General features: G+C 32.5%; 1 protein-coding gene across 1 annotated transcript in view; it reads right to left on the bottom strand.

Annotated features, from left to right (window-relative positions):
• Window positions 1–15,672, bottom strand: part of LOC106459330 — a 44,890-nt gene that overhangs the window by 16,672 nt on the left and 12,546 nt on the right. The window contains exons 4-8 of the mRNA XM_022385786.1: window positions 13,656–13,766; window positions 11,225–11,353; window positions 10,069–10,080; window positions 1,730–1,783; window positions 1,294–1,406 (exon numbers count right to left, since the gene is read on the bottom strand). Of these exons, the coding sequence (XP_022241494.1) occupies window positions 1,294–1,406; window positions 1,730–1,783; window positions 10,069–10,080; window positions 11,225–11,353; window positions 13,656–13,766 (419 nt within the window). The remainder of the gene's footprint in view (window positions 1–1,293; window positions 1,407–1,729; window positions 1,784–10,068; window positions 10,081–11,224; window positions 11,354–13,655; window positions 13,767–15,672) is intronic.

The raw sequence follows: 15,672 nt of genomic DNA, 5'->3' as shown, positions 1-15,672 counted from the left end.
GGAAGATCTTGTCCAGGTTTAGGAGAAGCCAGTTGTCTCATGTAGTGTTCAATCTCCCATTGAACTAAGGTTCGAGACCTCCTCAGCTGAAAGTGTACAATCTGAAGCCTGAGAAATGACATTTGAAGTAGTAGTGGTCATGCTAATAGTTGTTGTAACACAAAATTCCAAATTCATGGTTCAAATGAGATCATTTCACCAAATTAAATATGGACTGGCATGGCTAGGTGATTAGGGCACTTGACTCACAATCTGTGGATTGTGGGTTCGAATCCCTAATTCACCACACATGCTCACTCTTTCAGCCATGAGGATGTTATAATGTGACAGTCAATCCCACTATTCTATGGCAAAAGAGTAGCCTAAAAATTAGTGGTAGGTGGTGATGACTAGCTGCCTTTCCTCTAGTCTATAACTGCTAAATTAGGGACAGCTAGCACAGATAGCCCTCGGGTAGCTTTGCACAAAATTCCAAACAAATCAAACCAAATTAATTAGTGAAGAAAAAACAAAAAACAATAGAGTTAAGGTTACTTCAACTCAAGTTGTAACTGAAATGTTGAACTATGTCAAATTACTACTTCAAGAAGCAAGGCAAAAAAAAATGAAGTAAATGTGAAAAAAAAAACATAAGTAAAATTTAATAACATCTGAACATGATAGTGCCTAAATGAGAAGTGAAGGTTAGGCTGAATAGTATAGAAGGTGTAACCTGTGTTAGGAAAGTGTGTCACAATTCTATTGGTGGGGGTTGCTGCATGTTTATTTGTATGCAAAGAGACATTAGAGCCACATTAAATGTCAGATAGATGGGAGTTTAAAGGGTAGTAGTGAGCAAAAAAATGAGCAGCTCTAATTGAGAGAAACTATTTTGTGAGAGAAGGTAAGATACCATGATAGAAAATGTTTTTCACCTTCAAATGTTCCAAATACATGCATTGTAAATACAAAATACTATAACAACTGTATATGTTAACAGTACTAGTCGAGTAACAGAATTGTTAACCGCCAAAAAAAATAAAAAATCAGTCATTGTTATATATTATGTGTAGATGAACCTTGTTGCTATGTTTAATTCAAACATTAAAATATTAGCAAACCCTGAATAAATTATAAAAATATTTAATATCTATCTTTTTCTCTCTATACATATATTTCTATTAATATTGATTGATGCTACATATTATAAAAGTACATGTAAAAGGAATTTCATTTAATGATCACTAAATCAAAAGTTTTTAAGTAAGTACACACTGTCACATTCAGAAGATTAAAAAAAAAGAAGAAACATACCCTTATCTCTACCATTTGAGGTAGGGATTTGTGTATGTGTTCCTGAAGTCGATAACATGCAAGGGAAGGTTCATTAGCAATAATATGCAAGTTTTCAGATATTTTTTCACATGCTGAAAAAAATAATGTTGAACCAGAAATGTTAAACATATTCAGTAATGGATGCATCATGCAAGTATTTTATTTTAACTACAGATTATCCAAAACAAACATTTATATCAGTAAAATATCTTCACCTAAATAAAAACAAAAATACTCAGTGGTAATTTCCTTCTACTTAGTTGATCCTTAGCTTACACATTCCATAAATATGAATCCCATAATAAAATAAAGCTTTAAAACATTCTGTTCTAAAAACAATTTTATTAAAGACCTTATACACGAACAGTAAATGTTTAAAGTGTACTTTAACAATTTAAAGCAAATTAATACTTACTTTTTTGTACCTCGTGTTCTAATTCCAAATCTTTAGCTACATACAGTCCAATCTCTAAAATGAACAGATGTTTACACATGTAGTAACATTATTAAGTTACAAAAACGCATATATATAAAAAAAAAGAAGTGACAAATGCAAAAAAGCAGTATTTCAGTAGAACTCAACTGTTGAACAAATCACATGTGGAACAAGAGATTCTAGGCCAACCTTAGAAAATAGTTCCCCTTTACAGACCCTTCCCTGCTGAGTGTGAGTAGGTAGGTAACTATTTATTTTTTGGCAACACACAAGGTTATCTTTATGTATAATGAACTAGACTCAATAGTGTTTAAGAGAAGATTTTATAGGTCATCAATAAATAAATTATGCATTCTATAGTGACAAACACACCCAATGTAAACAATAAAATTTTATATCAGTTTTTATATACTGTTTACAAGTCTTTTTCAGTTTATCATCTTAAAATTAAAAAAAAAAATCATGTTAACATCAGATGCCTTTGTGTCTCAGATTCCATTTAGTTTATGCATTGTATGTTCAAAATCAGAATTATAAAAATAACATTTCAGATTTATCTTCTGTCTCCCACAAGTCAATACTGAAAAAGTCTTTTGTTTAGTACAAGAACTAATCAGTTTGGCTGGATTATGAGATACAAAAGATTCTCTAAAATGCTATTTATATATGTGGTATAATACTTTAAAAATTACAGTTTGAATGCCAAAAATGTGGTAATGCATTACAAACCAACAGGTCTAAACTTCATGAATAAAAATCAAATTAACTGCAGATTTTAGGTTTTAAAAATCCTGTAGGCCTAAACTTTATGGGTAAAAATGCTTTAACTGCAAATTTTAGGCCTACTGGTTTCTAATGCATTGCCAACTTTTGAATTCAAACCATGTTTTTACTGTCTTGTTACAAAAACTACCATGCATTGTTGAACAGTTAGAAACAATTTATTATTTATTTATTTATCAATTGCAACAATACTATGTACATTTTCCCAGACAATGCAGTTTTGTTTTATATGTTCATAAGTGTGTCTATTACAATGTTAGAGCCTTAAGTGTTGTATCATAGTTACTCATATGCTTTGTAACTGACCAAGTGAAATGAACAAGCATATTTCATTTTATTTATTACTTAAACACATACTTAGTCAAAGTAAAAATCCTAGTATTCTGAATTTCTTCAAGTAGCTAAAATTTACAGTAAACAACATAAAAATTATAATAATGTCAGTATATTTTGTGTAAAAAAATTTTTGATAATTACAATTTTATCTTACAGTTTGAAAAACATTAGGGAATAAACAATTAGAATATAGTGTTTTGGGGTTAAAAAATAATATTTAACTCCTTGCTAGCTGCTGTAATGTTATATTTTTAAGACAATTGCATGATAAGCATTAACTTTTTAAAATTAGCTGTATAACACTAACCAAATTTTCAGTATTTTGCATATGAAAGAAGAGACTTCCACTATAAATGATACAGTATTTTGGATTAATCAATGTCAACTATATAATCCTAAAGTAACCTAAATAAGTCAAACAAAGTTAAAATAACATTATTATATTTATTAATATAAAAGTTTAAATTATTATAACTTTACCTTACATAGTTTAAAACCCACTAGGAAGTAAGCAATAAAAAAACCCAGAGTCTAATCAGATAAAATTAGTTTTATTGTGGTGACAACACTAAGTTCTCAATTGAAAGACACAGCCAAGCGAAATTCTAATTTGTTCCTTCTTACCAAACTCCAGTTACTTATGGGTATACTCATGTGGTGCTTTTTTTTTTAAATATTTTAATTAGAGGATGCTTGGAGTAGTGGAATATTTTTCTCATTGTATTACAAGAAAATACTTGACCATCTAAACCAGTAGGTCTTGTTACATTTGAGTCTTGGAAATACAGTGCTGTTATGTTTTTCCATTCTGATAAATTTTCCTAAATATATAAAATAGACTTTTGTGTAAATGTAACATCTGAGTCAGTCAAATGTTTTTATGAATATCACTTATTAAATGAAAATCTGCAAGTACAGTATTGACCAGAAAATAATATAACTGAAAAACTGGAAATGGACAGCCAAATTAAGATTCGAAAATGAGACTTGTGAAAAGACAATTTTTACTGATAAATGTATGTAATAAAAGTTTCCAAGTCATGCTGATTTATTCTGAGTCATTTGGTAAAGGAGAAACAAACAATATTTTATTTAGACCCTACAACAACAGAATTTAAATCTAAAATGAACCAACTGTAATTACAACTATGACAACAACTTTTACTACACAAAAGAGGTCTGTCTTTGGTAATTTAATAATAGAAATCAATTGAGAGACAACCTAAAGATAACTGAAGAAACATCATATGAGATACTTGATAATATCAAGTATAATTCCCATGTTTCACCCATACAGAAGTCTTTCCAAACTTACCAAAATAGCACTGTCAAAATGTTATTTCTATAGTACTTGCTTTTTGACTCAAACATTAGCTGTCAATATTGCCAAGTGATTAAAAACTGACAGCTTAACAGTGTTATAGAAGAAAATGATCTTGGTGTTCTGGCTGATCAGTCTCTTACGTCCTCCAAGCAGTGTGCTGTTGCTAGTAGTATGATTTTGTGTTGTACCAACAGAAATCTATGCTAATAAAACAGTTTGTTTGTGTGTCAGTCAGTCAGTTCAAGAAGAAAGAACCTAGAGACTTGAAACTTTGCACAGATACTAAGGGTGTGCATTTGGGTATTATTTTTAATATAAACACTTTTCTCTATTCTTTATTTGTGTGCGCTTTTGGCCCTCTCTTCATCAGGCAACAATGCACTCAGCAACAATGTATTGGGCAATAAAACACTTTAAAATAGGTATCTAGGCAACAGTCATAACAATAACTGACATCTGGTAATAAAGTTATTAAATACATAGAATTATGATGAATATAAAATATAAATCAATAGCTTTGATATAATAAACATAAGGAAAATACAATTATAGGTATTATGTAGAGAAAAAAATCAAGAAATATTTCATACTTTAGATAATATATTGTAAAATTAAATTTAATTTTATATCAAATCCACACAGATACTGTGTTTGTGTACATTTCTAAATATTGTATTTGATTTTATATTACAAAGTAAATTGAGTACTTTGGCTAGCTGAGAGAGTGATTGTGAAATCAAGGACTGAACAAGAGTTTAGGTTTTATTCCCAACAACGTTTTTTAAAAACCTGTTGTTACAAAACTGTTATATACTTTTTAAAGTAAACCACACATAATAGTGTTAGAATTCATATTATTGGCAGAAATGATTATATATAAATGTTTGTTTGTATTTAAAAAACTACTTTCAAAATGTGTGTGTGTGAGGTTAAGGAATTCTATTATAAAGTTATATCATTTACAATTAAAACCTTATATAAAAATAAATTAGACTTATATATCGATCAAAAAGTTGTATCAAAAATGGTACTTTTGCATTTTTATTACTTAAGAGTTCTTTCAGTGATTGTGTGTTTGAACAAATACAATTTCTTACTTTCAAACTGATAAAGAATCTTTTTAATAAAAGTAGTTATTACCCGTGCAGCAAAAAAACAAATTTAAACTTATTTAAAAAAAATTGAAGGAGATACAAATGATGCAACACTTTCTTCATTGTGTTTGTTCACATCTTTCACCCCTATAATAGTAGGTCTATACAGATATGGAAGTTATAATTTTCCTATATTGAAAATGTATTTCCGATAGGTACTTATCTTCGCTCACATAAATAGCTATTCTCGTTCAGTGCTGCCCTCTATATGCACTGAATCTCCCACATCTGAAATTGACTGATTTCAATGCGTCTTGCATGCAAATCATCATGCGACAATCTTCCACCAATAAGAATGCGATATACTCTCTTGTCGCATGAGACTCCCTCTATTCAATTCAACCAAACTATCACTTCAAGTTTTTGCAGAAACTGAAAGCACCAGGTTTCGGTGGGGAGGAAAGGTGGAGAGTTTGAACCTATCACAAATACATTTTCAGAATAGAAAAATTATAATTTCTGATATGATACATTACCTTGTGCAAGGGAAAGAAAGAAGCATCCAACTACATCCAAAAACCCTTGCCACCAGGAACCGACATCCATGCAGGGTAGGATGAGGGTCATATAGTCAGTAAGTTAACTACAATCCAAAACCTGGCCACCAAGTACTGACATCCATGTGTGGTAGAAAATAGGATCATACTTGTGGCAAGTCAACTACAATCCAAAACCCAGCCATCTGGTGGGGATAGGAAGAGGATTATACCATCTCCACCTCAAGTTCATAAGACCAGAGGGAATCTCGTACCCCCTGATCCATGAATGGGAACATGTTGTTCTTTTATAACAATGTGAGAAATTGAATGATCAATCTCGGAATCCGGCATCGAAAAGATGTCTATGTAATGTAAATCATCTCACTCAAATATATAATGACAGGAACTGCCTCAAGCACAGTAACATCCTTGGAATAATAATCATTGAGGGATAGTGGATGGGGAAGAACCATAGTAATCTGCAAGTACTTCCACCATGACCCACTACACTGATGGAGGAGCAAGAGTAGAAATGAGTGAGGGAATAGAGACATCTGTAATACATGTGTGAGGACTTACGTAGATTGGTTCAACTCTAAATCCAAAACCCAGCCACTGGGAACTGATATCCACAGCTCACTCCCTTGTTACATAGTGGAGGATATCTCGTCATCTACACCAGCAGAACACCATCACCCTATTCTCAATTGAATGGTTTTATAATCATTTATATATATATTATTTGTATTTCATTACCACATTCAGGAGGATGCCTCCACAGTCCATCACCCCAGCAGCTTGAAACTGAAAAGTGGTAAAGACTCTTGAACTCCACTAGAAGAAAAAGGGGGAAGAGTCTGGAGGAACGAAAACACCTGAGACAGTGCAATGGGTGACCATGAAACCCTATTTTGAAAAGCAGACCATACTGATTTATTCAATACAAGGCACGGCAGGGATGGGCAGCTATCCCTGTCTGCTTGTCCATGTAGTCCATGGGGGAGTACAGTCTGGGACAGGAGAACTTATGAAACAAACCTATCGCAAGGATAAACCTACAAGTAAACTTGTGGGACACCCTATCTCCGCAGTGTGCATTGTGTGGCCATGGAATTATAAGGGTTAAGTCATCATGGCCTTACAGTGCAGCTTTTACAAGTTTAAGTTTATCTGGAGAGACACCAACTACCACATAGCAGGATCCTTAAGGAAAAAATGCCCCTGAAAATAAGAAGTATATACACTAAAAGGTAACTTACCAAGTCATAGTCTCAGGAAAGAGTGAAGGATGACAACAAATAAATGACGATACCCTGACAAGGAAGAAACAGCTACCCAAAGTAAAGAATGGGAGATGAACATATGAGTAGTAGTCCCAGTAATTGACAGATGAAGTACCTCAAGTGGACAACAGCTTGAATATGCAGGGAAATAAAAGGTGCAAGATCTGAGTGAAAACATGTGGAATCGATAATGGGAAGATACAAGGAATAAAAGGCCAATCAAACCACAATCAAAATCCAACTGGTCAGGGAGTAATGAAAAAAAAAGCACAGACAAAGCAGTGGAGTAAGGGAAGGAAATCGTGGGAGATGGATTCAATGGAAAAACCTTGAAAACAATGAAGCAACCCAAAGCATGTACTGGACTGACAAAGTTATCTGGAACCAACTGAGAAGAAAAGTAGATATGGTAAGAAACAGAAAAGTCTACAGGAATATACCACATGAGCCATGAAATAGAGGTAAACAAAAATGATCCAGAACAAAGGAAACAATAAAGCCAAAAGAGAAGAGAAACCCAGCTTTGTGCCAGCCAGGAAATCAATTAGAAAGACCTGAAGCAGAGTGACAAAGATGTATAAACATTTTGGGAAAAACAACTGATGGAAAGAGAAAAACTAATATGAGAATCTAGATGTAATCCTTCCTGAACATATCAACAGCCAGGGCAAGGGGATGTTGAACTAGAGGCCAAAAACAAAAGAGGGAATTACTTGGGAATTGATAAGTTCAAAATCATCATGTGGAGGAGTACCCCACAGGAGGTAGAGTCCTAAAAAATTTGGAGAATTGAGAGGTCACTCCTAGGAAGAAAATGTCATGGGACTAGAGGTTAAAAATATGGAACATGACCCTCCAGGAGACACATGTGCAGAAAAGGAACAAGAAAGAATGTCCCCCTGGTGAGTGATAGAAGCCAATAGATAAAAATGGATAATAAAAATGTGTACTGTAGCAATACCCCAACATACAGAAATAGCAAACCCAAATGTGATCAAAGCCTACATATGAAAATGGAGTAAATCCAAGAAGTGATTGAGGTGGGACTGATCAATCCATAACCCCAAACAGATGCATTGGAATCGGTCAATTCCAGATGTGGGAGAGAGATTCAAGACTTGTGGCATGCACAATTTTTTTTTCATCTAGAGGGCAGCACTGAATGAGAATAGCTATTTATGTGAGAGAAGGTAATGTACTGTATCATAATAAGTGTACTCAGGTTTAATGTCCGTGATGTCAAATTTTTAGTGTCAATGAAAACCTCAAAATCTAATTTTTTTCCACAGAAGACAGACCAGATTTTTCATCTGATTAAAGTGGAAATAACATCAGAAAAACATTGTGTATTTTATAGATATATGTGCTGCTGTTGTGGTGTCAGAATAAAAATCCATCACGCTGTCGTGTCTATGGACAAACAATACTAACTTTTTTTATAGAATAGACAAGTTGAGCCTGCAAAATTCTACAAAAATAAATTTGTTTTATTCACTTTATTTTGGGAGGAGAGAGAGGAGTTAAGTATGATAAACATTTCTGACACTGATTATGTACCTTGATGTAAAATGTCAAGTAAAAGAATTCTGATTGTCAATCACAAGCAGCAAAATGTATGCAACAAAAGTGACAATGAAACTCCACAAGAAAATAAATATGTGGTTTATCCAGAGGCATTTCAATGATTGTTGGGGGTGTGGGGGGTGAACTATGCAGTTAATCTATGATTTCATTTATTTTCTTTAATTTTTATGCTCTTAAGCCATTTATCTCACAGAAATATGACCATTTGACATGATTGTAACATGAAAAGCAAAATGTTGACCATTTCTGTTTAAAATAGCTAAACATTGGCCCTCTGTTCAGGTAATACCCAGGCAAGACCGGGTAAGGACAGCTAGTATGGAATACAAGTGTAAAGAGGTTACAATTTCATTTCACAGGTTGCTGGTGTGCCACATTTGGAGTACTGTGTTCAGTCTTGGGCTCCTTACCTTGACAAGGACATTGAAAGGGTTCAGAGAAGGGCTATTAGAATTACACCTGGAATGAGAAGGTTACAATATGAGGACAGGTTAAGACTTCTGAAATTATTTTCTCTTGAACAAAGAAATGTTAGAGGGGATCTGATTGAGATGTTTAAAATTGTTAAGGGAATTGATAGTGTTGATGCATCATCTTTTTTCACACTTAATGATAAGTATTGTACACAAATATAAATTTTGGCAGGGTAGGAGTTATCTTCAGCTAAGACAACTTTATTTTGCTAACAGGATGACTGGCCATTGAAATAGGTTGCCTTCAGATGTGGTGGATACAATTCACTTAAAAGAAGGCTTGGTAATTATTTGAATGATAAAGGCTAACACAGTGTTTTATTTCTAAAGTTTAGTTTAGTGATGTTTAGTGTTTAGAGATGGCCTAGAACCAACAGATCCTTTGTTGTCCATAGATTAAGCTTGTGTGCAATGTACATGTTTTTATAGTATTTTATCAATATCCTTTCATATGCCAAGAAATAATTTCTCCCACGACTCTTTTAATGTTGAACTTTTAGTATTCTTTGTGATAACTATTATTAATGTCAGTGGGTGAATTTAAAAATCAAAATGTGGTTCACTGGGAGTTTCTACTAATGTCCTATATTTTGACTTTTTTATATTTACAATTTTACACATATTTCTAAAATTAAATTATAACAAAAAAAAGTAATTTTAAATATCAATGTGTGCTTTAAAATTATTAATTACAAATATAACTGAAATATAAAATATACAACAGACAAGCAATGTACAAAACTATTCTAAGCCACTGACTCATTTTCACCCTTCTTCCTTCTGAAACATTTAATAAATTTAACTTTATACTTTTAGCATAAACAATGTCATGATACAAAAAACTGAGTCTTACCTGGTACTATTGTAGGCATCTTAATCAACCAGTTAGAGAAAACTCTTACCTTCTACTCTATCTGCAAAGGAATAATAGATGCTTTAAATATTCTTTTCAACTTGTACTGTGAAATGGAATGTTTACATCTTAAAGAATATCCAATATTTATACTACAAATAAACTGTGAACTGATATTTTATTTTTGTTAAACAGAAAAGATATTTACATGACCAACATTATTAATAACTGCAGTTTTAAGTTTTGGAAATAAAACTTAACCTCTAATGTAGTTATTGAAGAAAAATTGACAAGAATTTCTGATAACCACAAGAAAAGAACAATTTTTAAACGTTTACATGTGTATGTGTGTATATATATTTCACTATATAATAAAGCAATGGAAAATAAATATAAAAACAAAAATAATCCACTTAAAAATATGCCCAATACAAGAAGGGATTTTTTTCTTTCTTTACAAGGGAAACTATTTTCAGATATTTTCAGCAATCATGTGAATTATTTTTCTTTCTCAATGCTGAAAGAAGAACCTCATAAAAACACAGAATTAGAAAATATCCATATTTCATAAAATCAAACATTGAGAATGACTTCTGTATTAATTCTACACACACATATATATTACTTTACCGTTTTCGGTCCAGGTTGTCAACTTATTGATATTTATGATGCAATATTTAATTTCTTATTGTTTTAAAGTGCTAGTTCAATTACCTATTAACAATTAATGTAATCAATAGTTTGAAAGCTATTTATTTATATATATACACACACATACATTACACCAACATTTGTTTACTTTGATATTAGGCAGGTAGAGAAATTACACACAGCTTGCTGAAGATATGGCTTGAAAACATAGACGACAAAAACATTATAATAGCACAAACACACTTAAAATTAATTTTGATACACAACATCTCTGTGATACATATTACAATAACAAAACAGTGGATTAAATAATTCTGTGAGAGAATGATGATAAAGTTGGAAAGGTTGAAGACAAGAAAATTTAAGGAAGATAATGTGTGTGGGCCAAATAACATTTATTACGTTGATGAGGCTTCTGAGAAGAGCTACCATGATGGATTATCATATGATGATAGATTGAAATATTTTAACATGTTTTTCCTGGAAAGGAGAAGGGCTGGGGGATATACCTGAGGTATTTAAAGTTGTTAAGTGTTTGGAATTCATAAACTTACATGAGATTTTCACATGAAAATTGGCAGGCAGTAAGACTAGAGGATACAAGTATATGATCCAGTTATGGTAGGTGACTTTTCTAACAGGTACATCAACCACCAAATAGTTTGCCTTCAGATGGGCAAAAGCTGAAACAATGAAGGAGTTTCAGAAGATACTGTATCAGTACTTGAATATCAGTGTTAGACGTATGAAAATGGACATTTATACAAATGTATGTAGCTTAGAGTAGTGGTTGGAGAAAATGGGACTGTCTAGATCAGAAACATTCAAAGAATGACCCATTGGCCAGAACTAGCTCAGCAACAGTATTTTTACAGCCTGCAAACAGAAATTGAAATAACAACTTGCACTTTTTTAATGTGTTGTGTGTTTGTTAAGTGAGCAATGAAAACTAATAGAGCCAAGGGATTCAAAGTGGAATTATCCACCCCTTAATTGACACTTTGTGCAGACACTTAACTTACCCTGCTTTTGATTAGTTATTACTTTTGTGAGCTGTAACACTAAGTGTTTAAGCTAAACAACCCTGGATTAAGTTAAGATTTCAACATATTTTTTCTAGAAAAAAGAAAGCTAAGAGGTTATCTTATTGAAGTTTATATGATTATCCAAGAAATCAAGCATATAAAGGCCTCTGTTTCTTTCTGCTGCTGATTATTTAACTCATGTTTTACTGTCAATTGTGATTTAATTCCATCTAATTTAATACTTGTGGTGCATACATTTTTTAATTTGCCAGTGTGGCCAAGCATTCTAAAACTTTCAACATCACTGGTCTAGATAAACAAATTAATCTCTTGTTAGTGAAGTTATCTCTTGAAAATAAAACACATACATGTAACCTAAGCCTCCCTGAATATACAATTTTGCAATTAGGCATTGTACAATATACAATATTTTTTCATTAATTACAGTGCAAGAAAGTTGGACATTTAGTATGTAAGTGCATATCCAAAATATGCATAATGTAAAATGTTAAAAAAATAGAAAGAGAGAGAGTGACGTGTAAAAACAAAATTAATGCTATGATTATGAAATTACAACTATCTAGTAACAAATAATAATCAAGCTTTTGGTATTGCACTATTAGTATTACACAGTCTAAACAATCTAAATAATTTAATTTTTCTCATGCATAGTAAAGCTGGATGATTAGTATTATTTGCTAATCAATTATTCTCATGAGATTTAGATAGCTAGAATACCAAAATAGTAATAATTATAAACACTAATTTTGATTAGTTAATTATTTTTGTGAGCTGTAATACTATATGCTTACGCTGAACAACTCTGGATTATGTTAAAATTTCAACATATTTTCTCTAGAAAAAAGGAAGCTGAGAGGTTATTTTATTGAAGTTTCTGTTTCCTTCTACTATATTCTGAAAAATTAATATGAGAGAATACAAAATTTTAGAAAGATAGGCTAGGCTACAGTTAAGATAGTTTTATGTTTCTAATGGACTTATGTAAGAAGTTTCAATTAACAGTAGAGGCCAGCATTTTTAAGTGTTTAAGTAGACAATTGATAATTTCCTAAAAAATAAAGTGTGGGTTTAAAATCTTAACTTTTCTCAAGGTTGGGTGTGAAAGGATAGCCTTGATGAACCAAATGGTCCCTTGTTGTCCATGTATTACCTTATTGGTGACAGTTGATAAAAGCTGAGAGTGGATCTAGAAAGCTACTACTGTGCATAACAATTCTAAATCTGTCATGGTATCTATTATATAGTATTACTATTAGTACTTCAGAAATAATTCCATTAATGCATATTCCTCAAAGTATCTATTATAAGGACATTTCCTAAAAAACTGAATTTTTAATATAATGGTCTGCATCTTACAACAGGTGAGATTCTTACATCTTAAGTTAATGTAACATACAGACAAGTTCAATAGCCATTTAGTCATTCAAGGCTGTATCCAACTTGAACAAAATAAAAGGAGAAATAAAATTAAACCACCCTTTGCTTTTCCATCATCAATTGGCCTCCACTATTGTCAGTGGAAACTCATCACAAAAGTTAATAATCCTGTTAGTATTAGAAAAATAAAAGTTTCCTGACATGAAAGTTTTGCAGGTATGAATTGTGTGACAAGTTTATAATTAACATTGTGAACTTAACACTGACTATAACTCAAATACATTTCATGTCAACAAACACGTCTACAAATAAAACTGTATAAAGCAGAGCCAAACATTTCTTTTCCAAATCTTAAACTTCTGTCATCTCACATTCTCAGTATTTAGCATAAAGAAATCAGTTGCCTTTATATATTTTCACTCCTTTAGATTTAAACTTTAATAAGGTAACCTCTTAGTCCTACCTTATTCCTTCTCAAGAGAAAATAAGTCAACTGTTATGAGATATTAAGCTATCCTCATACAAATATTACAATAAACATCGGATGAGACCAAAACTTTACACAATATTCCTAGTGTATCCAAATGGCACTTGGTAAAGCGTGGATGGATAAATATTCCGCAGAATAGTAAATTCACGCCGATTACACTACAATCATATACCCAAAACGATTAAGGTACGGAAATCGCTCGAGCGACTCTCATAATTTCTCTGCTCAGCGACAAAATGCCCATAGTAATTGATGTGTTCGGAGTAAATCGAAGTTTAACAATATAAAGAACAACGATACTTAAGATAAACAACATTGTTTATTGATAAGACAAGGAGACACAGATAAACGTTTCGGAATTCAACAAATTCCATCTTCAGTGTCTGAAGCAAAATAAAAGAATTTCACTATTCCTAAGTAAGTAATAAGTAATTATTATAATAACAGTAATAACAAAGCTATAATAACAGTAATTTAATAAAAACTATAACGGCATAAAAATTATATGAGTAACAAACAAAATACTGTACATATTAGAAAATGTGCAATTTGAACGAAGACATGTTGTTCGGTGTTGGTGAAAGTTGTTTGATGTTGAGGGTTTCCTTAATCAGTAATTCCAGATCAATGTTGGTATTGCAAAGAACATTGAAATTTGATAAATTAAGTTCTGTTTCTTCACTATGTTGGCGTATAGTGGAAAAACAGCGGTTTCTCAACTTTTTTGTGTTTTCATAAAAATTCCCACATATTTATTGGCTCTAGCTAGTAGTAGTCGTTGGCGTTTGGCTTTGCCAATGAAGGAGGCCTTACAGTCTCCACACATGTAAATATATACAAGCCATGAACAAAGAGAAATTGGGAGACGGTCTTTAGTACGGAAAAAAAATCTTGTATGCGAGTTGTGGGTTTAAAAACTAATCAGAAAGCAATTTGGGGTAGTAACGATGAATAACGCGTTTAATTTGTCTTTTTAAAGTTAAGCTTTGTTTACCAAGGTATAGAAGATGAGAGATATTGTAAGTTTGGATACAGTTAGTAGTCTGGGTAAATTAGCGAGTTTCTTAGTTATAAAAGCATTAGTAATTATTTGTAATAGATGTTGTGTATAGCCATTACGTTTTAAAGTATCTTGTATGAGCGAAATTTCAGAGTGATTGTTAACCTAAGTAATCTTACACTAAATAATAAATGTAAATCTGCCCAACTAAAGGTCTTAATTTCTCTCTTTCACCACATAAACCGAATTTTGCTAATTTTCTTTACCCTTTCGAATTGCTATACAGAAACTTAAAAAAAACCTTCCAATGTACGATAAAGAAACTCTTGGTCAATCCAGTGGTTATTTCATTACGAAAATAAAAAAAAACTTTGCTCTTTCTACTTTTTAGAATTTCAATACTCTTTGTCGCTTGCCATCCAACGTGCAGAAAATATCCAAAGATATCTAAGAGAACTCAAAAACAAAAATATCATATCCGAAAATGTCGCTGCCTCATTTTATCCGAAAGGCTCCGCCCTGGTATTTTATATGGTCTTTTAAAATTCATAAAGCAGGCACCCTTTCCGACCAATTTTTTCAGGCTTAAGCACACATACTTACAAACTTGCGAAATTCCTAATACCTATACTACAACCACTCACTACCAATTAATTCACTATTCCTGATTCTTTCCAGTTTGCACATGAATTAAGTCAACTAGCCCCCTCCAAAAAACACTTTATGACCAACTTTAACATTACCTCCCTCTTTACTAATATACCTCTAAATGAAACCATTGCCCAGCATGGCCAGGTGGTTAGAGCGCTCGACTCGCAATCTGCGGTTCGTGAGTTCGAATCCCTGTCACACCAAACATGCTCGCTCTTGCAGCCGTGGGGGCGTTTTAATGTGAGGGTCAATCCCACTATTCGTTGGTAAAAAGAGTAGTCCAAGAGTTGGCGGTAGACGGTGATGACTAGCTGCCTTCCCTCTGGTCTTTCACTGCTAAATTAGGGACGGCGAGTGCAGATAGCCCTCGTGTAGCTTTGCTCGAAATTCTAAACGAACAGTCGACGGCTACTCTTTCCATTGGTGCACCAACTTGAT

The sequence above is a fragment of the Limulus polyphemus genome, unplaced genomic scaffold (assembly GCF_000517525.1).
Source record: "Limulus polyphemus unplaced genomic scaffold, Limulus_polyphemus-2.1.2 Scaffold593, whole genome shotgun sequence".
Taxonomy (NCBI): Eukaryota; Metazoa; Arthropoda; class Merostomata; order Xiphosura; family Limulidae; genus Limulus; species Limulus polyphemus.
This window is presented reverse-complemented; position numbering and strand designations above follow the sequence as displayed.